At 41.9% G+C, this 26,092-nt stretch overlaps 1 protein-coding gene across 1 annotated transcript in view; it reads left to right on the forward strand.

Moving 5' to 3' along the window:
• LOC118206733 (sodium-dependent phosphate transporter 1-B-like) overlaps positions 1–26,092 on the forward strand; it is a 320,116-nt gene that overhangs the window by 18,824 nt on the left and 275,200 nt on the right. The window contains exons 2-3 of the mRNA XM_035379759.1: positions 17,919–18,439; positions 18,707–18,847. Of these exons, the coding sequence (XP_035235650.1) occupies positions 18,088–18,439; positions 18,707–18,847 (493 nt within the window). The 5' untranslated portion in view covers positions 17,919–18,087. The remainder of the gene's footprint in view (positions 1–17,918; positions 18,440–18,706; positions 18,848–26,092) is intronic.

Genomic DNA, 26,092 nt, shown 5'->3' on the forward strand with positions numbered 1-26,092 from the left:
AGCCATGGGGGGGGGGGGGGGGGAACCATACCCGCCTATCAAGAGCCAGCCTATGTAAAGTTGGGTCACAGCTGATTGACAGGTGACAATAAGGAAAGGATTGCCACCCCACAATGCTCTATGACTACAGGCTTCTCCCACCCTGTCTCCAGACTATAACTGATTATAAGCCTGAGCATAAAGGTGCGATTTTAATCTAGATTTAAATATTGAGACTGTGTCTGACTCCTTTATACATTTTGAAAGAATGTTCCACAGTAGTGCGGCTTTGTAGGAGAAAGCACTACCACCTTTTAGGTTTTTAGAAATTCTCGGGACTACCAAGTAGCCTGCGTCTTGAGAACGGAGTGATCTTGTGGGCTTATAAGGTAGGAGCATGTTGGTTATGTACACTGGTGCACGTCCATGCAGAGCGTTAAAGGTCAGGAACAAAACCTTGAAATCTATCCTATGCTCCCTTACAAAAAAAACCTGCAGGAGTCCTGCAGGAAAAAAATTCAGAATCCCGTAGGATTATGGCCCAAAAATCCTGTAGGTTTTCCTGCAGGACTCGATTTCCTGCAGGAAAACCTACAGGATTTGGGGACTATAATCCTGTGGGAATCTTTCAGATTCCTGTAGGATTCCAGGTCACAATCCTTCACAATATTCTTGCAGGAAATGTCCTGCAGGATTCCAGGTCACAATCCTTCACCATTTTCTTGTAGGAAATGTCCTGCAGGAATCAGGAGGTCACAATCCTTCACAATTTTCTTGCAGGAAATGTCCTGCAGGAATCAGGAGGTCACAATCGTTCACAATTCTTTGCAGGATTGCTGCATATAATTCTACAGGATTTATTGTAGAATTGTATTAGTTCACTGTTTAGGATGCTTATATACTATCTATACTAATATAATGTAAGGGAAATTCCAGCATAAAATTTTGTGAAGATTAATAATTAAAAAGATCTTGTTGGAAACCAAAATCAGGCACACTGTGAACTTAAATTCCTGGTAGATGGAGTACAAATAAAGAAAGAACTCAACATGAAAGCTCAAAATACATTTAATTGAATTTAATTTACATAAAAGAAACACTCAAATAAATTATAAACATCGTCGTGCTGTTCACTGTTCAGTGATGATCATGTGCCAGAAAAAAGGAGATGTACAATATTACATTCTTGATTACATATATTTATTGAATACTATTGCAGTCCTCATCAGAATTATTTCCACCCTTGAAAATAGTAACAATGCTAAAGAGAGTAAATAGCAAGGCTAAGGGTGTTTTCACTCATAGTCCTTTTGTGTTTCTGATTTGTGCTGAATGGGCTATTCAGAATGAGTAGGCTACTGGCCTATGCTTATTGCAAAATAGGTTTTGGGTGATATATATATATATCAAAAATATATTTCAACAACTCTCACAGATTTCAACAAATTGTATCACAAATGATATCTTAGTAATATCCACTGTATCTGGATGGTAATATTCTTCTCTGTATATATTTTTTTTATTTTTTAAATAGTGTTTACCTCAGGTGGAATTTATGTTCATCATTCATTTTCTCTCTGAGTGAAGCTCGGATCACCTTTCTTGGTATGCTGTCAAATTTTCCCTGCACAATGTCTACAAATACAATTAAAACACACAAATTTTTTTTTGAGATGCCAGTAATATCAAAAAAAGAAATTCATCATGACATGGGATACAATCATTGGAATAAACACTTCATACCAATTATTATGTTGCCTTTTCTGAGTCTAGTGCTGGCTTGGCTGTGGACCCTTCGTTTGCATTGCCAGACTTTCCAGAAAGGCCATGTGTAGCCAGCTGCTCGCATCCGAAGACTGCCACCGCAAGATCCTTTATCATGGCCGACCATGACTTTCCTCCTCTGCCACAGACAAACAAACCTCTATTCTCAAGCGTCTTGGATAACCAAGGTGCTACTGTACCCTCTTACCTTATTAGGAGGAAAGTATGGGTTGTTCAGAGGCTGGGGCTGGCTCATGGGCTGGGATGGATTATCAGACAGGGGCTGGCTTGGAGAATGGGCTGACAGTGATCAGATGGGGGCTGGTACAGCGGCTGGGACTGTGTCTTTAACTTGTTTAAGAGTTCTTAAGAAGAACAAGAGTATAAGAGTTCTTAGAGAGACTATTACATGTCTACAGAAATAAGTTTTCTAAAACAGTCAACTACTGTCCACTTTTTGAAAATGAAGTGTATTTGTTTTAGGAGCATTATGCTGTACAGTTACTTTTCAGCAACCAAAAAAAAAAAATAGGTAACAAATTGATCATTCTGCTACAATTAAATGAACTATTTCCTCTCGTCATGAATTGTTTGATTAAATCATTAATGCTACAACAATTCTATAGATTCTATTGCACATCAGAGTTAATCAAAAATGTTTACCATTAGCCACTGGTCCACTACAGGGCTGAACAGGGATAGCCAGGTCTTACTAATAATGTATGAGATTAATTATTTTTCATTGGTATCTAGGTTAAGTGTCATGCTTTAAATCAATAGATAAAAAGTTTTGTACCAAGTAATAAATGATCTGAGTAAGCCCTAGCCCTGAAAATCTGCAGTGGACCTATGGCTATTGTGTGTCACAAGATACGAGTGAGGTTTCATTGGTCCATTTATCCATTTTGAAAACTTATCACATTTGCTGGTATTCTCAATCAATTATAATTGTATCAACATTGTCATGCATCAGAGGAAAAAAGAATGCATACAAAAAGAAAATGCAAAAACAAAAAGGAGCAGCCCTGATGTGCAAAACACAAATGCAAAAAAGAAAATGCAAAAACAAAAAGGAGCAGCCCTGAGGTGCAAAACACAAACATACAAAAACTAGCAGCCCTGAGATGCAGATGCAACATACAAAAACAAAAACTAGTAGCCCCGAAGTGAAAAACAGAAACATACAACAACAAGCAGCCCCGAGGTGCAGATGTAACATACAAAACAAAATGTACTGTTTTTGCATGTTACGTTTGCACCTCAGGGCTGCACGTTTTTGTTTTTGTATGTTTGTGTTTTGCACCTCAGGGCTGCTCCTTTTTGTTTTTGCATTTTCTTTTTTGCATTTGTGTTTTGCACATCAGGGCTGCTCCTTTTTGTTTTTGCATTTTCTTTTTGTATTTGTGTTTTGCACTTCAGGGCTGCATATTGTTGTTTTGTATGTTGCATCTGCACCTCAGGACCACTCCTTTTTGTTTTTGTATGTTGCATCTGCACCTCTGGGCCGACAGTTTTTGTTTTTGCGTTTTCTTTTTGTTTTTGTGTTTTGCACTTCAGAGCCACTGTACATTACAGTAATCTAGCCTAGACGTAACAAAAGCATGGATCAATTTTTCTGTGTCCCCCACCGACAGGAAATGCCTGATTTTAGCTATGTTGCGTAACTGAAAGAAGGCAATTCTGGATACGTTTTTTATATGCGTATAAAAGGTTAGATCAGGATCAATGTTGACACCAAGGTCTTTAACAGTGGTGGACAAAGTACACAACCACGTTACTTGAGTCAAAGTATAGATACCCCTGGTCAAATATTACTCCACTACAAGTGAAAGTTGTTCAGTCAAATTTTTTACTTGAGTTAAAGTACTGGAGTACTTGCTTTTAAAAATACTTAAGTATTCAAAAGTACACTTTCTTTTTAATACCAACGCACTGTTGTATTTTTTCTACGATGCATTTACAGAAGCTCATTTACAGATGCATTTTTACTGTTATTAAATATCAACACACGATAGATAGCATTGCCTGAAACGTGAAACAGTTGGATGACCCTTCACTCCATAAAATTTCATCTGACCAAAGCTCAGACAACTTCATAATTAGCAAACGGGCTACCGTTAGCTAACGTTTACATACCTCGACATCAGGGGTTAAATTGGGATTTGGGAGGTAGGTGGACCCTGAGATCCGGTGGGAGGTGGGTGAAAAAAGGTATAAACCAATGAAAGTCTCAGCTCAAAATAGTTGTATCTTTAATGTATTGTGCACATAATTGTAATTAAGGAAAACAATGTTTGAAAAAGAATGTATACTATTGATGCAAGCTTTTACATAAAATATTTCAAGTTATTGAGTGTCATTAATGCTAAGAATTTTTTTACCCATGAAAATAATCGGTCATCCTCCTCTTTTGTCCTCCCTTTCTTCCTCCTTTATCCATCTTTCGTAAACTGTCGAATTGAAACAAAATGAAACCAGCGGCGACTGGTGAGCTGAAAATTGGTGATGCGCAAAACTTTCTTTTAAAACTTTCCTTTTCCTCATTGATCTCAAACTGTTTTAATTAATTTTCAGTGATCAACAAGCATGCAAACGATCTGACTAAGCAATTGGAAAGGGACACAGCTTCTTCGCATTGTGTTAGGGAGATTAAATGATAAATGTGATTTAGAAAAATCAGTTTTAATCACTAAGCAGTGGCAGAATCTTCCCCTGATTTTCCTTGATTATCAATGCAATTAATCCACAAAATAGGCTACTCAATAGCAATACTATCATATATAGCCAGCTCTCCCCAAATAGGCATTTTTAGCGAGTAGCCTAGGCCTTATAGCCTACATTTATTTTCATTTGCAGTATGAAATTGTGCACATTTTTAATCAACATTATTTGTGGATACATGCACTTCTTTCTCCACACTCGAATTCATGGCAAATATCTGCAATGCGTAGATTGTAAACAAAACTGAAGTGCAGGTTTTGTTTTTGCTGGTTATTCTGAAAGCAAACACGGTAGATGACTGGTGTATCTTGTTTGTTAAGTGTAGACTACTTGGTGATTAAAATTGATTTTTAACGGATAAATTGAATTTATGATTTAATCCCCCTAACACGGTATGAAGACGCTATGTGTTAGGCTACTTGCCATTTGATTAGTCCGATCGTTGGCACGCTTGAAAATAAAGGAATAATTACTAATGAAAACAGGATGATATCAATGATTAGTTTAAAGGAAAGTTTTGCGCCCCACCAATTTTCAGCTCACCAGTCGCCGCTGAATAAAACGGTATGTGGGAAATATTCAATCCTAGCTTAGCTGCTGACCAGCAATCTGCTTATTTTGCTCAAGCAATCAAAGTTGCCATTAATAATAGCCGGCGTCGTGGGGGCTGTTTATTCATCTCTCTTTAAAATGTTGCATAGATGAAATTACCTACCGCGTCCGCTTCCAAACAATCTAGACAATCAACAATATTTTTCTTTCTGTGCCTGTCTATATAAACGACTGTTCCTCCTGAGTTTTTTTTCTTCAGATTTTTGTTGGTTGAGCGAGTAACTGGCTAGAGGGAACACATGGAGCATATGAAAAATGGACTGGATTGTCATAGTTATTTGTAAAACTGCCGGTCAAAATTATTTATTTACTTACCAAAGGTGGGTGGACCCGTCCATCTGCGTCCACCCCCAATTTAACCCTTGCTCGACATGCTTTTTCAGGTTGGACGGCGAGTTTTTTAATGCAGCGATGTAGTTTGTGCGCGGTAAGCAGAGCAAACATTTAAAACAATATGAATCTTTTTGAATTTCACAAATCTCAAACATGGACTTGAGATATGGCCAAGGTGGCGAAGAATCGTCCTTATCTTCTGCCGTCGCCATCATTACCGCCGTCAAGTTCAAATTGAACTGTTCAATCACTGGTGCAACAAGCAAGCATTTTGAACTTGACCGACAGCGTAGTAGGTGTAGGCTACTGTGATTGGTTTTTCTCCTATGAGGAACACAGCGTGTGGCCAATCGTATTTTAGAAAAGAAAAAAAAAAGATTCAACTGCTGACTTCAAAGCTATGCTTCAAAGTAACGAGTAACGACAACATTCATAGAAATGTAGTGGAGTCAAAAGTACAATATTTATCTTTCAAATGTAGTGGAGTAAAAGTCATAAGTTTCCAAAAAAAATACTCAAGTAAAGTACAGATACTCGAAAAATGTACTTAAGTACAGTACTCAAGTAAATGTACTTTGTTACTGTCCACCCCTGGTCTTTAACAACTATATTTGGTTCAGCCAACAACCATCACAATTTAGGGTAAGAGTAGACAATTTCTCCCTTAATATTTTGGGACCTAAAACCAACATTTCGGTCTTATCCCAGTCCAGGAGCAGAAAATTAGAAAGCATCCCAACCTTGATATCTACAATACAGGCCTCTAACCGTGAAAGTGGCAGTGTTTCACCAGGTTTCATTGAAATATAAATCTGTGTATCGTCCGCATAACAGTGGAACTCTACGCCATGTGCCCGGATAATATTGTCAAGTGGTAGCATATATAAGTGAGAAAAAAACTGGTCCTAGCACTGATCCTTGTGGAATACCGCATTTCATTTTTGAGTAGCTGTCACATAGTTACAGAGTTACGGTCGGCCGACAGTAGATCATTAGTAACCTTGATAGATGCGGTTTCTGTGCTGGGGTAGGGTCTAAACCCTAATTGGAATATTTCTAGGATATCGTTAGAGCTAAGGTATGCACTAAGTTGCTAAGCAACAATTTTCTCCAATAATTTTGATAAAAATGGAAGGTTTGAAATAGGTCTATAGTTTTCCATTTTTTCAGGTTATACATTAGGTTTCTTCAATAATGACTTAATAATTGCTGCTTTTAGTGACTCAGGTACATATCCTGTTACTAGGGATGTGTTAATGATTTTTAGTATGTGCTGGCCTAGTACAGGAAAGAGTTCTTTAACCCAATCTGAAGGAATGGGATCGAGCAGACAGGTAGTTGATTTTGAGGACATAACTAGTTCAGATAGCTCATCCATGCTAATGGGCGTAAAACAGTTTAGTTCTGCTGTCTGTACATCTCCCTGTTGTAAACAGGCACTGGGCTGTTTATTTATACTAACAGAAGTAATGTATGATGGAGGAGAGTTTGGAGATCTGGTCTCTAATAGCCTCGATTTTCTGATCAAAAAAGTTCATAAAGTCAATGCTGCTATGATCGGAAGGATAAGTTGAAAACTCTGATGATTGTATTTTAGTTATTTTTTCCACAGTACTAAACAGAAGTTTTAGGTTATGTTTGTTTTGTTTAATTAGTTTTGAGAAAAAGCCAGATCTAGCAGATGCAAGGCTATTTTTCCATGCAAGACGAAATACTTCTAGTTTTGTTGACCGCCATTTTCGCTCCAATTTTCTTGTAGACTGTTTCAGGGACCATGGAGTGTGATTTTTCCAACTAAGGTTTCTTCTTTTAAGAGGGGCAACTACATCAAGTGGGTTTCTAACAGTAAGAGTTAACTGGTTAGCCAGTTGATCCAGTGCAACTTCATCAGTCTTTTCTTCACTGGAGAGAAATGACTCCGGAAGCATATTTATAAACTTTGGAATGACCTCACGGTTTCCTGATTGCTGTAGTAGTGTCTAGGCTCTGGTACAGGTGGATTGGATGCCTTAATATTAAACGTAATGAGGAAATTCTCAGATAGTACAGGGTTATGAGGTGCGACGGTAAGTTTCACCACACTGATACCATGGGACAGAACTAAATCTAAGGTATGGCTACGGTAGTGGGTAGGCTTGCAAACATTCTGTACAAAACCAATAGAGTCAATAATAGAGGCAAAATCTGTTCCTAGGGGGTCACCATTTTTATCCACATGTATGTTGAAATCACCAGCAATCGCAACCTTATCTGCTGAAATTGCAAGGTGTGACAGAAACTCAGCAAATTCCCTTAAAAAAATCAGAATAAGGCCCAGGTGGCCTGTAAACAGACACAAGAAAAAATGACTGCCTGCTACCACTTATTTTAGCTAGATCAGGCTGTACACAGTTCATAGTAAGAACTTCAAAAGATGATAACGTATTTCCACGCTTAGGCGTTAAACTCAATATGGACTGATAAAAAAACGCCTCCCCCTCTGCCTGATGGACGTGGCACCTAAGTATTTATAAAACCCACAGGAAACGCTTCATGAAGTGTAGCATATTCATCAGAACTTAACCAAGTTTCGGTCAGACACAGGTCATTGAGATTATGGTCTGTTATCAATTTGTTTAAAAGATCTGCTTTCGGAGCGAGTGATCTAACATCTAAAAGTCCAATTTTTAAGAATGATTCACTATAGTTAGTAGCAACGTGATGTATTTTTATAACAGTGATGTTGTCCACATTAATACCACGGTTAGCAGTTAGTTTGGCATAGATGCGTGGAGCAGTCTCAATATAAAAGATACTAGTTTCTAGTTCCAAAGTATTAGTTAAAGGGGCTTTTGGATAAATGCTATTTCTGTTGGCTAGCTCTGAAACGCACCTTGCAGACAAAGGTGTAGGGCCATATGTCTGAGACACGGGCATAGAGAAATGAGCAGGCAAACACGAAAGGTTAGAAGCCTGCAGCCTGGCCGGCACTCTGATGGAGTGTCAGGATCTGGCCTTACTAAGACTAGAAGCTATGTTATTAGACAGGTCACGAGAACCTCTCTAGCTCAATTTTGTCTCTCTTCAGTAGGCCAGGCCTTCCCCAGAAATCAGGCCAATTATTAATAATAAACCCTATATCACTAGATGAGCACCACTCTGACAGCCAGCGATTTAGCGACGATAACCTATAGTAGACCTGTCAGACTGGGGACTTGAACCCTGGTCCCCCGTGTGGCAATCAAACACCTAGTCCACTGCGCTACCAGAGACTGGAGGTGACTCAAGTGCAGAGCAACACAAGCAGGAGTTCATTTGGTTTTATTCCACAACCAAAAAAACACAAAAATTCAAAAACTCAGAACTAGAGAAAAAGACAACACTCCTAAGCAGGGAAAAAGTTACAATCAGGCAGAACAAGTCCAATACGTAATCCAAAAATCAGAATCCAAAAAACAGAGCCAAAGTCAAATACAACAGATCAGTCCGTGAAACAAGCAAACACACCAGCAAGGGAAAATCCAAAAGAGATTACCGATAACAGTCCAGGTCGAATCAGGCAAACTATTCAGCGGGGTCAAAAAAGTGGCTTAAGCTTGAGAAACACCAAGGAATCACGAAGACTTAGCAAAGACATAGACAGAGGACTGGGTTTAAATACACTGAGAAAACAAGCAAACAAGGCACATGACAGAGATAATGAGGTACAGGTGGCATGTTAACAAGAGGGCTGGGTCAACATAACAAGGGAGGCTAACCAGTGTCCAGAACAAAAAAGAGTCTTTGGCACCCTCTGGTGGTTAAAAGGTAGTCCAACCCGTGACAAGACCTCGTCGGTCCTACGAGCTGGAAGCGGGCCAGAGCATACTACTTCCTGACACATCTTTTTAGCCACTGCACACAGCAATACAAAGTTATTTTGGTGACCTCCGATTGCCTCAATCGGATGTCATTGGCGCCAACGTGGATAATAATCCTAGAATATTTCTGTGTACTTTTAGCCAACATTCTTAGATTAAAGTTTAAAGTCACTCCACGCCGCTGGGGCATGAATAATTACGAATAATTACGAGGCAGCTATTAACCGGGGCTGGAATCTCGCCCAGACCTCCGTCTCGCAGCTACGCCTGGATGTATAAAGAGATGGGCTACGCAAGATCACAACAAAAAACTAAAAGTTTAAAGTGTTTAAAGTGGCTTTAGTTTATCTAGCTATGCAAAAGAATAAAAAAGGCGAAGGAGATGGTACATTCGCCCTCTAAATCAGAGTAGGTCGGAGAATGGAGAGTTTTGTCTGTACATTCGTCAAATGCGGAGTTTAGACGAGGGGATCCACTTTCTCTTATTTCCGAATGTGTGCTAGGCATTTTGATGACTTGCTGAAACGAGTAGCACCATTCATCAAACATGCGGGAACTCACAGAATTCCCATCTCTACAGAAGAGAGATTGGCGCTGACTCTCCGTACATTAGCATGCGAAGCCTGCCCTCTGAACGCTCAACCGTGAAGTAACCAACCATGTGATATTTGGACCAATAGCTGAGAGGGGGAGGTCGGAGAACAAGAAAGAAGTTTTCCAAAAGTTCTCCCTGGAGGTCGTCGCACACTGCACTGTACGAACACACAACACCAGGTCTTTTTGTTCTTCAGTTGTTCTCATTGCTTCGTTTTGCTCAAAAAGTTCTACTTCTTACAAAGTATACTGCCTACTTTAGCCTCGACGTTGGTAGCTCTGGCACCAGGCATAGACTGAACTGTGGTCGCTGGTGTCTCTAACCTCACGTTTCTCAAAATACTATCCCCTATGATCAGGGTTTTCTCAGTAGGTGCGTTACTGAGTGGGGAATATTGGTTGGAAACGCGAGTTGGGTGGTGCTCGGCGGCCCTAGGCCAACAACTATGTTTATTTTGTACCATGACAAAATCGTCCTGCACCAAGGACACTGGTGGCGGAGAAACACTCACATCTAAACTAGCATCCGGCTCGGGAAAAGGAGAATCTAAGAAAGTCTCCTGGATCTGGTAAAATTTCTGGATGCGGGTCTCTAACTCAGCTTTATAACTAAAACGAGATTTATTCCTGAAACAGAAGCCTAACTTTGTCCTCAGTTTTCTAATTAATTTATCTATATAAAATTTTAAACAAAGCTTTTCATCCTTAAAAACACCATGCAGCTAGTTTTGCCTGCATTAAGGACCAACTGTAGATCAAAAAGTGCTGGCTGAATATCATTAAATGATTATATCATTAAATGAGGAGCTTATATCATTAAATGCTTTTTTAAAAAGGGTTAAGGTTATGGAGGAAAGTGAAACTTGTAATTGTTTTGACCCTTAGTTGCACTACAGACTACTCATGTTAACCAGATTGTGAAACTTTGAACATTGCTGTTTGTCTACTTTTTTAGTATGTTAAATGTTGAAATGTTGTTGTGTCTGTAATCAACTGCTGCTTTCTTGGCCAGGTCTCTCTTGAAAAAGAGATTTCTAATCTCAATGAGACTAACCTGGTTAAATAAAAAAAAATTTAAAAGCATTCTAAAGTATTTTAAAGGGCAAGGGTGGGGGCATGGAATTAAAGAATTGTATCATCAGCATATAAGTGGATATTACAATTTTCGTTGATTAAAATGTTATATAAATACTATATAACACAGGACCAAGGATGCAGCCTTGGGGAATTCAAGTTACTTTGAAAAAATAGGATTTACAGCAGTGGTCTCCAACCCTGGTCCTGGAGAGCTACAGGGTCTGCTGGTTTTTGTTTTCACCTTCATCACCTTCAAATCAGCACCCAATTGAGACCCAAGACACCAGGTGAGTTGAGTTAACTGTGTAATCAACTGCTATAATTTATTCATGAAGTGCAGGGTCACTATGAAAACCAGCAGACCCTGTAGCTCTCCAGGACCAGGGCTGGAGACCACTGATTTACGGCCATTAACAGATACACATTGCATTGCATATAGAGGTCATTTGAAACCAATTTACTGCTGCAGACCTAAAAACCAACATCACTAAATCTACCAATTAAGATGGAATGGTCAACTGTATCAAAGATCTTAGAAAGGTCAATAAAAAGGGTAGCACAGTGTCTTTTAAAGTGCTTAGACTATGTCATTAATTACTGTAGAGGCTGCAGTAATTGTATTATGACTAGACCTGAAACCAGACTGCACATCACTAAAGCCACCGCAGGAACTTTACCCCGGAACTAGGAACCTTTTGAGGAACTCAGTGCGTTTCCACCGCAGGAACTAGGGTCTAAATTTAGTTCCGGGGGCTTTATTTTACCCCCCAAAAAGTTCCTGCTCGGGGGGTAGTACTTTCCGAAAGTATAGGAACCTTTTGGGTGGAGCTTGCAACGCTGAACATTTCTGATTGGTCGAGTACTCGCAGCATTTTTTTGTGTGTATTTTCAGGCACCATGTTTAAAAATATGCAGGCGCAAACGGATTTATTTTCATAATAACTTCAAATCAAACTTGTATGTTATGCGGCGCAGTAGCCTACATTTGGTTATAGCCTGCCAACGTCTTGGAATTATAACGTGTGCTCTTCTGTTCTTTTCTTGCTTTAGTATTCGTTTTATAAAATGCTAAGCATTCGTGCTGGGACAGCATATTACGTACCAAAACATTCAAACGGATTAATTCGGTTGCTGAATATTTTCTTCCGGATTTTCTTTGTTAGCCCGTTGTAATTGACTCCAAACGTTTGATACAGTTATGTGAGGTATGCGGTAGTTCTGCGTAATTCACATTGGTGATACAGTAAAAGCAAACTGGAAATCACCTTCCGCACTTTTTGTCAGGGTAAAATAACAGGTTAATTCCAGTAATCGTACCTTTAGCTTTTTCAGACTGCCGTAATTTTACTCTGCCATTCTTCAATTCCACAAAAAGACCAGGAAGACTATGGACTAATTTATGGTGCATGGTTCGCATCTGGAGGGCAAACTTCGCTGCTCGGCTAGCAGTAACTTCGAAGGAAAGCAAACGGTGGCTGTACCACTACTAATTTAAATTTTCACGCAAGTCCGAGTTTTCGTTCTATTCTTGTCATTTTGCGATTAGCCTATATAGCATTGACGATGAGAAAGTAATCAAACAGCAAATTGCCCAAACGGCTGCAGAAGAATATTTCAATTCCAGGTGATTAAATCGATAAAAATCAATAAATACAAAAGTAACCAAAAATAGTCATTGATGGTAACCCGTTGTATATAAGCGGAATAAACCCCTCCGGGCTGTCCCGGTTATTAGAAAATAATGTAGGCTTCTTCGGTGGTAGTATGGGGTTACAGAAGAAATCATATGACAGATGGACCGACGACAACGTCGCTTTTTCATACGTCAGTGGGCTAATTTGCCTAATCTTCGCGGGACTTTAGACCGCGGTGGAAACACAGACAACCATGGGCTGAAGGAACCTTTTAGTTCCTGGTAAAGTAGTTCCTGGGACTAAAAGTTCCGGGTAATTTTGGTGGAAACGCGGCTATACATATCAAAAGGTTGAGTTAAGTGGGGGGCCGGAGACAAATGGTCTTGTCCCTTCCTGGGAACCCTCGCAGCCATTTAGCATAGGAATGTGACATCCTTGCCGCAGAGACTAGAGGTATTATACGGAGACACACTACAGAGGTGCTAGACATAGAGGCAAGCAAACTACAGACACAGTATGGTATGAAAAGGAAACTTAATACACTACATACAGTCTAATATATATACATGGTACTACATAGTTACAGGAAACCTGTAACTAAAACAGGGAACCTATCACAAGTATGACCGTATGACACACACATTTTCAATAGCCTACTTTTAGTATGCGTACCAGGCCTGGTTCTAGACTTCTTTGATTAGGGGGGCAGTAAGAAATGTTGCATGGTCACCAGTTGCTGCTGTGTTGTGCCCCAGGGATGACGTTTTTTATAGGCCAACCCGGAGCATTGCCGTGGTTCCATCAGCAGAAGTCTAATGGATTGACACAGAAAACAAACTCTGTGGCCAACAAAGGCTTGTTGACACTCAGACTACTAACATATTTTCTATTTAAATGTGAAGCTGCAATGTAATTGGCATTGTCAATTTTAAATTTTAAACCCACCTCCACCTCCCGTCTTATAGGAGGACAACTTTATTTATGTTATATCTAATTATCTATTCTTACGTGGACTGGTATATTAAAAATAAGCTATCTGCCTTAATCCAGTATAGTTTTCTAGTCTACTAACATATTTTCTATTTAAACATGAAGCTACAATGTCATTGGCATTGTCAATTTTAAATTTTAAACCCACCTCCACCCCCGCCTTATAGGAGGCCAACTTTATCAATGCCCAATTATATTTAGTTATCTAATTTAAAATGGAATGTAACCCTAAATATTATTATTATTTGTATTATTATCTTCCATAGCATTTGCTCATGTTACTACTTTTCAAGTTTGGAGTATAAACAATAACTATCTTGCAACAGATTTTTTACAAGGTTTTTTGTGTTTTTTTATTTTTATTTTTTAGAGTTCTGTGACTCAAAATCTTTTCATATTGCACACAACATGGCTTAGGGTATCTAAAGCATCAGTAACATATTACAACACCATGGAGCCTGCCTCTGTTGACTCTGGCCTCGTAATAGTGGCGTTGCGAGGTTTAACAACCAGAAATCGGGGGATGGTGACAGAGAAAGTGAGAACAATAGAGAAATCAAAGCACAGTGAGTGAACCACTAAAAACTACATATTTTTTTAGAGAGAAACGTGCGGTAATATATTTGAATATATTTATCGCCTTTTCCCCGATGGTCTGAATAAGTCGCTAAATTTGTTGCTAGTCAATTTTTAGAAATAAAGTCGCTAAGACGGTCCAGTTGGCAACACTGGAAGTGAAAAGATAGCGATTAGCGAAGTAACTGCTCTCCCCGCTACGTAGTACGTATCCATTTTTTTACATTTTTTATATGGCCAGACCAACCAATCAGATATAAGTATTTCGATGTGGCATGTTCATGATTGGCCAAATCGACAAGGACAAAATAAAATAGTTTTCAGTTATTTTAGAATTTTGGGATGAAGCAGGGTCAGTTTGGTGGGGGGGACACTCGGGGCATTTGGTGGGGCATTGCCCCCCCCGTGCCCATGCCTAGAACCGGGCCCATGCTTATACATGACAATGTTGTAAGATACTGTTGTCTAAACTGGTTAGTAGCCTAATATAACTAGCTTCTGTGTGAAACGCAGGCTATGTTGTTCACGTGGTTAGTTAGCTATATTACAGTGGGTTCTGCACTAACTATGTTATAATGCTTATGCGTTGTAAAAATGGGGCGTCATTACTTTTCATGACATTAATCATTTCTGTTAAAGAAAAACAGCGCAAAGGGCCAAGTGACTTGAAACTATTTAGGAGACATTGGGTAGCATTGCTTTGGAATACAGCTTCTTTAATTTCTGTGAGGCAAGATGGCCTATATTGTTTTATACGTGTTTTTAGGCTTCTGCTGGTCTTGAATGTGTAGGCTAAACTACAAGGGCATCTCAGAAGGTTGGCTGTTGAGCAAAGAGGACAATACCTTGTATTTCCATTCTAGTACCAGGCTAGAGTGATTGAATGATTTACATTTGAATGTAAAATTACACTGGGAACATCTTCCACACATGCATTTACCTTCTTCAACATCACAGAGATTTTTTGGGAGTGGCAGATCAGATTTAACCAAAATAGGTCTTACAGTAAATATTTGTAAATAAGATGTGGTGGCCCATTGAAGACATTTTTAAGAAGTGGGTCAGAATCTACAGTGTGCCAATGTTTTTTTTGTTTTTAAAAAAAAATGATTTGGAACTCTCAGTGGGGTGGGTATATTGAGTGGAACATTGGACTGATGTAGTAATTTTTATAACTCTCTTTGTAAACACTCAAATTGGGAGGTGTGCCTGTATTTTTATCTGACTTCTCTACCCAGTTATCTGGATAGCCACTGTCTCTGAATCTCCTGCTTAGTTATTGCGTTTGGCTTATATACTGGCTAGCTGTACTACAGATTTTCCTTACTGTACTAAACTGGCTGACAGGAAGACTTTTAAAGGTTGTAGGGTCAAAATGGATCTCCTCTCAGAAAAGAACTCCAGTTTGTTGGTTTCCAGTACCAACCAGTACTGACTGTGTTGTTCGATTTAATAAACAAAATGTCCAGAAAAAGTTCAGTTTTATCAAATTCCATTGTAAAATGCTCATCCTGATTATTTATATACTGACTGAAATCAACAAGTTCTGACACTGTGCCTGTCCAGATAAACAATATGTCATCAATATACCAGTGTGGGAGAAATAAGATGTTCTGATATATAAAAAAATAATTGAATTGTTCTGAAAATAAAATAATTGTTCAGTAATACAAGTTCTGCTAGCTCAGCATTTCCCAACCTTTTTCCTTCCACGGCACACTTTCAAATTTTACAGAATCTCATGACACACCACTCTCATTTAATGCCGACAGAAAAAAAACCGCAAGCGACGTACTGACGTTGATGTGACGTGCCAACAGTAGGCCTAAATGTTCTTTTGGGGTTTTAATTAAGAGATATGCATTTTAATGACATTTATTTTGGCTTTTGTGATGGGATTTGTTCATTTAAGTTTTTTAAAATTCATTTGAACATTAAGAAAAATTTTTAAAGGATTTTTCACACGGCACACCTGACCTCGCTTGACGGCACACTAGAGTGTCGCGGCACACCGGTTGGGAAACTCTGTGCTAGCTCACTAATACAGCTGGCACTGTGTAAAGTATTAGGAGGGTGTAAAGTATTAGGAGGATGTTGATTTAAAAATGTGTCCACAGCATCTATCTGACTCTCTTGTGGGATTTTAGTATATAAACTTTTTACAGATATCAATAGAGCCTGTGGCAGATTACATATAACACCTTAAGGGAAATTTCCCCTTAACTTTTCCCTTAAAATACCCCTAACTTAAGGATTTACACAAGTATTTCCCTGAAGTAATAATTTCCCTTTAAGTATTCCCTTAAATAATTTGGCAATTGCAAAAAACAGAGTACAGAGTTAGAGTACAGACAAAACATACAACAGTGAATTATTGCATACAGTATTTACATAGGTGTATCACGGTGTGTCACAATGTTTTTGCATTATTTTTCGGTGTGAAATTAATATTTTACCTAAAACCATCATAAGGGGAAAATTTAAATACTTTATAATGGACAAAAAGCTTTTTATTCATTTTTGGACAAGTTTTGAAAAGGTTTTTGGATCCCTAGATATCTTAAACCACTATACTGATGAAAATACAGTAATGCCCACTTGGAAATCATGCAAAAGTGAGATTCATGTGTCAAAACAGTTGATTTGTAGTTATGATTTACAGCAATGCACAATTTAGATTTTTTGATAGCTTTGGAGACACTAAGGGTGTTTTTACATCTGCGTTTTTTAGTCCAGTTAAATCAGACTCTGGTTCGTTTTCCCCCTTGGTGCGATTCGTGTGGGCAGGTGTGAACACAGTAATCGCACTCGGGTGTGGACCAAAACAACCGCACCGAGACTCTTGAGAGGAGGTGGTCTCGGTCCGGTCCCAAACAAACTCTGGAGCGGTTTGTTTGTGGTGGGAACGTGATCCGACCCAACTACCAAGTGTACCCCGCAAGTTTGAGCTAAACGGCTCCTGTAGCCGTTTTATTCTATTTTATTACATTAGCTCCCTTGTTCTGCTCAGTCATCTGAAGGCAGCACGTTTTCTTTGCAAAGTGTGAAGCAGTATAGTATTTTCAAGACGTTCCTCAAAGTGCATTCGGCATTCTGCTGGTATAGTTTTGCCTGGTATATTGCCCAGATAATTGCCACGGTTATGAGCAAATGGCAACTCTGCCATTGCTCCATGTTAAATTGCATAGCAATGTTTCTCTCGCAGAAATATGCACTAGTCCAGAACACAGGACCATCTTCCTGTATTTACTTTCTTGCTCCCGCCCCAGACACATCTGACCAATAAGCGGAATGAACGTTCTCACATGGTTTGTAGTGATGCATTTTGGTTCGCTTGGATTTTTCTCTGTGTGAAAAGAAACTGAACCAAGGAGAAAACACTCCAAGTTTACAAACTCATCAACTGATTCGGACCAGAGCAAACAAACTATAGGTGTAAAAACGCCCTAAGGGACACCAGGGTACAGTGCTTACTTTTTGCTTCATAGATCTTTAGTAGTAGACATGTATAGTTTTACTGGTGTCTGCTATAGGTGTGATCTCTCTTTTTTCAATCAAAAGAAGATCAACTTCATTTCTGCACATTCACCAAGATGACTGCATTTCTGACACTTTACTTCTCTCTAAATTATGAATATAAACTAATCTAATACTGTATAGCTAGTATTGTAAATGGTAAGTGTCTTGCTTCATTTAAGCAATTTCCAAGTCTCTGTGATGCTCACATCTGGAGACCTAAAGCCATTACCAGATTTGGCATCTGCACAAATGGGTTCATTATTTTTTTTCTGCCTTTCAGATTGCAGCACCATTTACCCAAAGAGCTTACATGATGGCTGTCAACCCACACTGCAGAGATTTCTGAAGCCAAACAAACTTGGGGCAGACTAAGTAGTGTACATAGAGAATAGCAATAACTCCTGAACCTCACCAACGTTTTATTGCTGTTGATTCTGAAAACTGAACCAATGGATTCAACTACTACTCTGCCTTCTATGGTGGCAGCTACTCTTCTGGCAGTGGACAACCAGCCTGTCATGTCTGACTACCTTTGGCTGCTTGTCATAGGTTTCTTCATTGCCTTCATTCTGGCATTTTCAGTGGGTGCCAATGATGTGGCTAACTCCTTTGGGACAGCTGTGGGCTCTGGGGTGGTCACCTTGCAGCAGGCCTGCATTTTAGCCACAATATTTGAGACAATAGGCTCCATGCTGCTCGGTGCAAAAGTCAGTGAGACCATTCGCCAGGGTATCATCGATGTCAGTATGTACAATGGATCAGAGCCTGTACTGATGGCAGGCTCCATCAGTGCCATGTTTGGTGAGTGAAGACAAAAGTTCATGTATTATTGCAAGTTTTCACACCAATTCAGGAAATGTTATTTGGGCAAAAAAAGGTTTATTTGTTAGTATCAAAAGGCCAAATTACTGGAAAGTTTTGAAATGATGAAACTAGGTTGTTTTTTTGTCTGTTGTATGCTATTTGATGTTCCTGTCTTGAGACTAAGGACCACATTTGAAATAAGTGTTGCTAATGCTTGCATCCAATAATCTAGCCTTTATTCATGAGCACATGTGCCTCTTTCAGGTTCAGCTGTATGGCAGTTGCTTGCTTCATTTTTTAAGCTCCCCATATCTGGAACACACTGCATTGTGGGAGCTACCATAGGTTTTTCCTTGATAGTAAAAGGTCATCAAGGAGTGAAGTGGCTGGAGCTAATAAGGATTGGTGAGTAATTTATCTCTAAAGATTTGTTAAGTGTGCTCAACATCAAATATCTTTATAGAACTAATATGAGTACAGAATCCTTGGCTAATAGACCTTTTTGCACAGTTAATGAATGGACAGGGTTATGTGTGAACAAAATTTTATAAATTACACAAAAGCATTGATATGTTTCAGTACCCTATATTTCAAGGCATATTTATCCTTCAAAGGTCTGGTCTCTGATTTTTCATATTTTAGCTCAGAGATGTCATTTGCCAGTAATTTGATAATCCAGAATCATTGGTTTAAGCATAGTTTTAACACACGGGCTACATGTGAGCATCAGTTACTTATTAGAAATCAATTACTTGTTAGAATCAAACATTAGGCATTAACAAACAAGCAAGCTAGCAAGTTGCAGTGGACAAGTTGCAAGCCTGCATTGGGATTGGTGGTAGGTATTGTCGGACAAGCAAGGATTAATTAAGAATATGTTTATCTTCTGAATCCAGCGGTTCCAGCAATCAATGTCCTTGTTAAGATGTTCAGCACTCTGAATACTGAACAAAGTGATATTGCGTGCTAGAACCTCTCACTTAACCTACATGTAAAATATATTTTATGTGATTTAATTTAATAATTATTATTTAAAATGAGAATTATGAATTAAATTGCCGAATTCATTGTTCATTGATAGGTCAGCCTACAATGCACTGGTGGAATCAACCAACAAGTCAAAACAAGCTCTATACCAGGTTTTAAGATTAAATAATTGAATTCAATAAGTAGCAGTCAATTATAATGAATTGAAAACATACATTCTTTATTGAATGCAGGAGAGAGAGAGAGAGAGAGAGAATTGAATTTAAAGACACCTTTATTGACTCCATTACGTTAATACATCTGGGTCATATGAAAAGCTATGTGCAACCAGAAACAAAAAATAAGACAAAAATCAACACAAAACACCACAAACCAAAACAAAACAAAACATTTCAAACTAGACAACAAAATGTCAGAACCCTAACCCTAACCCTAACCCTAACCAAGTGACAATAATCCCTCCTCCTCAAGTGTGCACACCATTAACTAACCCTAACCCTAACCCTAACCCAAATCCTTACAAACCCCTCCAGGTTACATGTCAACTTATAATACGCATGTTCTATTCTTAGTCGAGCAGCCAGCAGCCCCCTCACTGTCAAAACCACGTCTGTTGAGCCCCGTCCCTGGATCTGGTTTTTCCGTGTCTTCCAGATTGCCAGCTTACACATGCCTGACAAAAAATTTATCATAATTAAAAAAGGCTTTTTACTCACGGTGTATCTAGGCCCAAAATTAAACAAACCAAAAGAAAAAACCTCCCCCAGCCCTTCAAACCACTCCTTCAGCAGCCTGAATACTCCATCTAACCTGGGACAGCAGATGAATAAATGGGACAGGGATTCAGATGCAGAACAGAAAGGGCAGCCCTCCTCTGTGCTAGGATCCAAGTGTACCAGGTGTCTGTCGGTTGCGATTGCCCCATGTACGATCCTCCACTGGAGGTCAGCCACGCGTTTATCAACAGGAGGCTTGTACAGGGTCTGCCAGCAGCCTTTCGGAGAGGCCTTTGAACCAAAATACTCAGTCCACCTCGACGCCTTCATCCCTGCCAGAGAGCGTATGCGCGACACCTTTACACAAGTATAATATACCGCCTTCTTCCCCACAGTCCCAAACTCTCCCAGCTCTGGAGTTGTAAGAGATAGGAAACTCCCCTCCCCCTTCTCCCACTCCCCCACAACAGGAGTGACATTCAGGGCTGGGAAGCTGTACTCACAGTCCTCATCCCATAGGTCAGAAAGGGTACTGTTCTCGGCGTACGCTCTAAAGGGCCCTGGCAGGGATGCACAGACCTCCTCCACAACCCGATGGTGCACTCTGGAGGACCTGATGTTGATGTCCTCTAGCCTCTGGGATGATGACCGAGTCCGCTGCATTAGATGGCCCAGCTTAACACAACCGACCTCACGTAGCCTGGTCTGCAGACTGGCAGAAGACAAAGTCCTGGACTGGATGAAACTGCTAAAAAACAGTGGCTCCTGAAACAGGCACATTCCTAGTGTTACATCCGGTATACGGGTGGCCTCAAAGACCTGCTATGCCTCTAGAACTGACCTATAATATGGTGATAGTCCAGTTAGGTCTGCCTCTCCCTCCTGCAGCGGAAACAGCTGCTTAATGTAGCCTAGACGGCCAGCCTTTTTCATCAGCAGCCTTGCTGTATCCAGCCAACTCAGTCCACAGTGATATAGCAACCTCTGTGCTGCCTGGATCCTAAAGACCATCACCCGAGATGGAATGTCTATGAGCCCTTGACCCCCTTCCTCCACTGGCAAATACAAGGCCGGCGCCTGTATCCAGTGCTGCCCAGACCAGAAAATGTCCACAATTGTCCTCTGCACCTCCTCAATGAGGCCCCTTGGCGAAGGAAGGGCAATTAGTCTGTGCCATAATGTCGAGGCGACCAAGTTATTGGCAACCAGAACCCTTCCCCTATAGGACAGCTGGGGTAACAACCATTTCTAACGAGACAACCTAGCACGCACCTTCTCTACTACACCCAGTTCTGCATCTGAAAGTCATTTGTCCCCAGGTACACTCCTAGCACCTTCATCCCCCTCCTTCCCCACCTGGGACCCCTAGGCAGACTGGGAGCTGCCTCCAACCGCCACTGTCCCACCAACAAGGCCTCACTCTTTTCCCAGTTTACCTTTGCCGATGAGGCTTTCTCATACAGCCCTAGACTGTCTAAAACAACCTACACATCCCCTTGACTCTTAATAAAAACATCTACATCATCTGCATAAGCCGACACTGTTATAGAAGGGTTCTGTGGTAGGCCCGGTAGGGAGAGCCCTGTCAGCTTCTCTCTTAGCCTACATAACAGGGGTTCTACTGCTAAACAGTACAGCTGACCTGCCCCCCCCCCCCTTAACCATACATGATGCCCCCCTGTACAACAGACCCACCCAGGACATAAACCCTTCCCCAAAACCAAAAGCTCTCAAAACAGAAAACAAAAAACCATGGTCTACACGGTCAAAGGCCTTTTTACTGATCTAAGGACAGGATCCCAACGTCAAGCTCATAGAGGTTGCACACATCCATTACATCCCGTATGAGAAAAATATTATCCATGATAGATCAATCAGGGATACAATAGGATTGATCTTTGTGCACCAAAATTTCTAAGTAGTCCTTGAGCCTATTTGCCAGCACCTTAGACAGGACTTTGTAATCGGTGCATAGAAGAGCAACAGGTCTCCAGTTCTTTAAAAGAGCCAAATCCCCCTTCTTAGGCTGCAGGGAGAGAGCTGCTCGACTGCAGGATGCTGGTAGTGAGCCCCTCTGCAAACACTCCACTAGTACCTCCAAGAAATCAACCCCCAGATTGTCCCAGAAACACTTATAAAAGTCAGCAGGCAGCCCATCTATCCCAGGAGCACGACCTGAAGCCAGCTGCCTGACCGCTGCAGTGAGCTCCTCCAAGGAGACGCATCGGTCTGCAAAACAAAAGGGAGAGAGAAGTTAGGTGTGAACAAGAGCGGCTCCCCACAGAGAGCTTCTTTTACTCTCTCAAACGTCCGCTGGCACGGTTCCGTCCACTGGACCAGATCTGAGGCACCTTTTCGGGTTAAGTCAGTTAGGGGGCTGGTTAGCTCCGAAAATGCCGGGATGAATCTTCTGTAATAGCCGGCCAGCCCCAAGAACCTCCTTACCTCTTTTTTTGACTTGGGTCGGGGACAGGCTGCAATCGCAGCGGTTTTGTCCACTAGAGGCCGCACCTGTCCACTTCCCAAGTGGTACCCCAAATACCGTACCTCCGCTCGGCCAATAGCACACAATAGGTTAGCCGTGAGCCCTGCCTGCCTTAAGGATTCGAGCACTGCCCCCACATGCTGCAAATGCTGCTCCCAACTGCTGCTATGGATGATTACGTCATCCAGAGAGACAGCAGCATACCCAGCATGTGGACGCAATACCCGATCCATCAGGCGCTGGAAGGTGGCAGGGGCTCCAAATAACCCAAATGGAAGTGTCATGAATTGGTACAAACCATCCGGAGTGGAGAAAGCCGTTTTTTCCTTAGATTTGGCAGATAAGGGAATCTGCCAGTAACCCTTGGTTAAATCCTGCGTCGAAAAAGATCGAGCCATGCCAAGCCGATCCAAGAGCTCGTCGACCCGAGGCATTGGATAAGCATCAAACCGTGACACTTCATTTACTTTTCTATAATCCACACAGAAGCGAACAGACCCATCAGGTTTACCTACCAGCACAATGGGGCTACTCCAGGGACTATGGGATTCCTCTATTACCCCCAGCTTTAGCATTGCCTTTATCTCTGCCTGAACCAATTTCTTTTTGTGTTCCGGCAACCTATAGGGGCCGGTCCGCACCATCACCCCCGGGGAAGTGTCAATGTGGTGGTGTATGAGGTGCGTGCGTCCTGGTATGGGGGAAAACACATCAGCAAAACGCTTTTGCAACAAGACAAGGTCTGCTCTCTGATTCGGTGAGAGATGGTCATCTGGAAGGGGTGAGATTTGATTGGATGAATTTGGTACCTACGGCCCCAGCTCATCTCTCTCCTTATCCACCGTAACCAGAGAGACAGCCACCACCTTCTTCCACGCTTTCAGGTGATTGAGGTGATGAATCCGTTTTGCCCCCTCTCTATCAGTACGCTCTACCTCATAGTCAACCTCCCCAACCCGCCGTGCGACCACAAAGGGCCCTTGCCACTTGGCGAGTAATTTAGAACTAGAGGTAGGGAGTAACACAAGAACTTTATCTCCCGGTGAAAATTGACGTAGTTTAGCTCCTCTGTCGTAGTGCTGTTGCTGACGTGCCTGCGCCTCAAGCAAATTCTCCCGTGACAACCTACCCAGTGTATGGAGTTTTGCTCGCAGGTCCAGCACGTACTGTAATTCATTTTTACTAGGACTCGGACCCTCCTTCCAGTTTTCTTTAACTAGGTCCAATATCCCCCGGGGTTTCCTACCAAACAGTAGAAAATCCCGTGGAGGCCTGGGGAACCTCCCACACTGCAAACACCAGAGGAGATAACCACTTATCCCAATTACGGCTATCTTCATGAACAAACTTCCGGATCATAGACTTCAACGTTCTATTAAAACGCTCAACAAGCCCATCCATTTGGGGATGGTACATGCTGGTTCTAATAGATTGAATGCCCAATAACCCGTACAGCTCACGTAGTGTGCGTGACATAAACTGCGTGCCCTGGTCAGTCAGAATCTCTTTCGGGATTCTGACTCGGGAGATTATTTGAAACAATGCCTGCGCAACACTTTTTGCCGAAATGCTGCGCAAAGGAACTGCTTCGGGATACCCCGCGTCACTGCTGACAGCAGCACACACATCACACAGCCCTACCCGTTGTGAATGCACCCCCCCACCGCCACCACCCCGGTCCGGGCGTCTGAGGAGTTCTCTGTGGGTCGAACCCCTCCGCCACTGAGCCTGGGGCTGGGGAAACAAAGGGTTGTTGCGGGAAAATGAGGGGGTTTGGGCACGGGGAAGGGAGGAGGGAAGGGGGGGAGGAAGGGAATGAGGAGGGACTCTCCTGCGCGGAGCCGTTTCTGCCCGTCCTTGCTGTTGCTGCTGCTGCTGTGACTGGCCGTGGGGGTAGAGCGCCAGGTGGTCCTCCGCCAGGGTGACGGCGGCCGCCAATCCGGTCGGTCGATGGCACCTCACCCAGTTCGCAGTCTCCCCCGGGAGGCCATAAATGAACCGCTCGAGGGTCACCAGCTCCACCACCCCGTTGGCTGACCGGAGTTCCGGACGCAGCCACCGACGCGCCATGTCCAGCAGTCTCTGTGCGTACACGAACGGCCGGTCCTCTCCCGCCAGGGTGGTCTCCCGGAACTGTCTCCGGTGTTCTTCCGGGCTGTACCCCAGGCGGTCCAGGACCGCCTTCCTCAGGTTTACGTACTCAGATTGCGCTGTGGGAGGTAGGCTGTGTGCCGCTTGTTGGGCTTCCCCTGTTAAGAGGGGCAGGAGGCGGACGACCCACTCCTCCTACGGCCATCGACACGCCCTCGCTGCCACCTCAAAACCATCGAGGAATGCCTCCGCGTCGTCATCAGGGGTCATCTTGGGCAGGTGGAGAGCTACGGGGGACATAGTCTGTCGCTCTCGGGAGCTGGTTTCTCCCGCAGCAGCCTGCTGCAGCAGAGCCTGAGTCTGGAGGGAGGTCTGTACACGTAAAGCCTCTAGCTGTTCGGCCTGCCTTTCCTGCATCGCTGCCATCCCCTCCAGCATTCTTGCCAGCGCACCCTGTTCCGGGCTGTGCTCCATGGTTGTCCCCTCCTGCCTTCCAACAGACTCACAGGAGACAACGTTTGGTTTTTAGCACTTCCGTGCTCTTTTATTAAGCCCACGGTTTTATTAAGCCGCTCCTCTCACTCTCTCTCTCTCTGCAGCCGACGCCCAAACCACACCCACCCCACCACACTGAGCTTTCCCCACCTCCCACCATTGGCTTAGAGAGTCAAACTCCCTTTTTCTGGCTCTCCATTGCTCCCAAAAACAACCAAAAGCCTTACAAAAAAGAACATCTTACAGCAGCTTAACATTAAAATGCCAATATGATTTTGGTCTCACTGCTGGCAAAAGACACAAATCCATAATGACAAGGTGATGGTCTGTAAAACCAACAGGATAAATAAAGCTATGCAGTAGTTTTGAGCAAAAACATTTTGACATATGGATCCTATCTAACCTTGCTCCCCTAATCCTACTGTCTGCCATCCTGACCCAGATGTACTGTCTATCAACTGGATGCTTAACCCTCCATGCATCTATTAAATCTATGTGGGAGAGCAACCTAGACAGACATGTTGATGACTGTAGGTGAGGTTCCTCACCTGTCCTATCCAATGTAAAATCCACAGTACATTCTGATTCCACTGCACTAAAACCTCTCTTATCTTCCTAAACACCTCCAGCCACTCAGAGTCTTGATTCGGAGCATAAACATTTACAAAACATAAAACAGAATCTTCTATCTGCGCCTTCACTAACACCCTTTACTACCTCAGTGGTGGACAAATGAGTCTACCTCATTTGCCTCATCACTGCGAGTTTCCTGCAGAAAAAGTACATCTAACCTCTTCTGCTGAAAAACCTCTGTTACCAGAGCCCTCTTCTGTCTATCCCTCCCACCGCTAATATTTAAAGACCCAATCCTCAAAC

This window comes from Anguilla anguilla, chromosome 10, assembly GCF_013347855.1.
Source record: "Anguilla anguilla isolate fAngAng1 chromosome 10, fAngAng1.pri, whole genome shotgun sequence".
Taxonomy (NCBI): domain Eukaryota; kingdom Metazoa; phylum Chordata; class Actinopteri; order Anguilliformes; family Anguillidae; genus Anguilla; species Anguilla anguilla.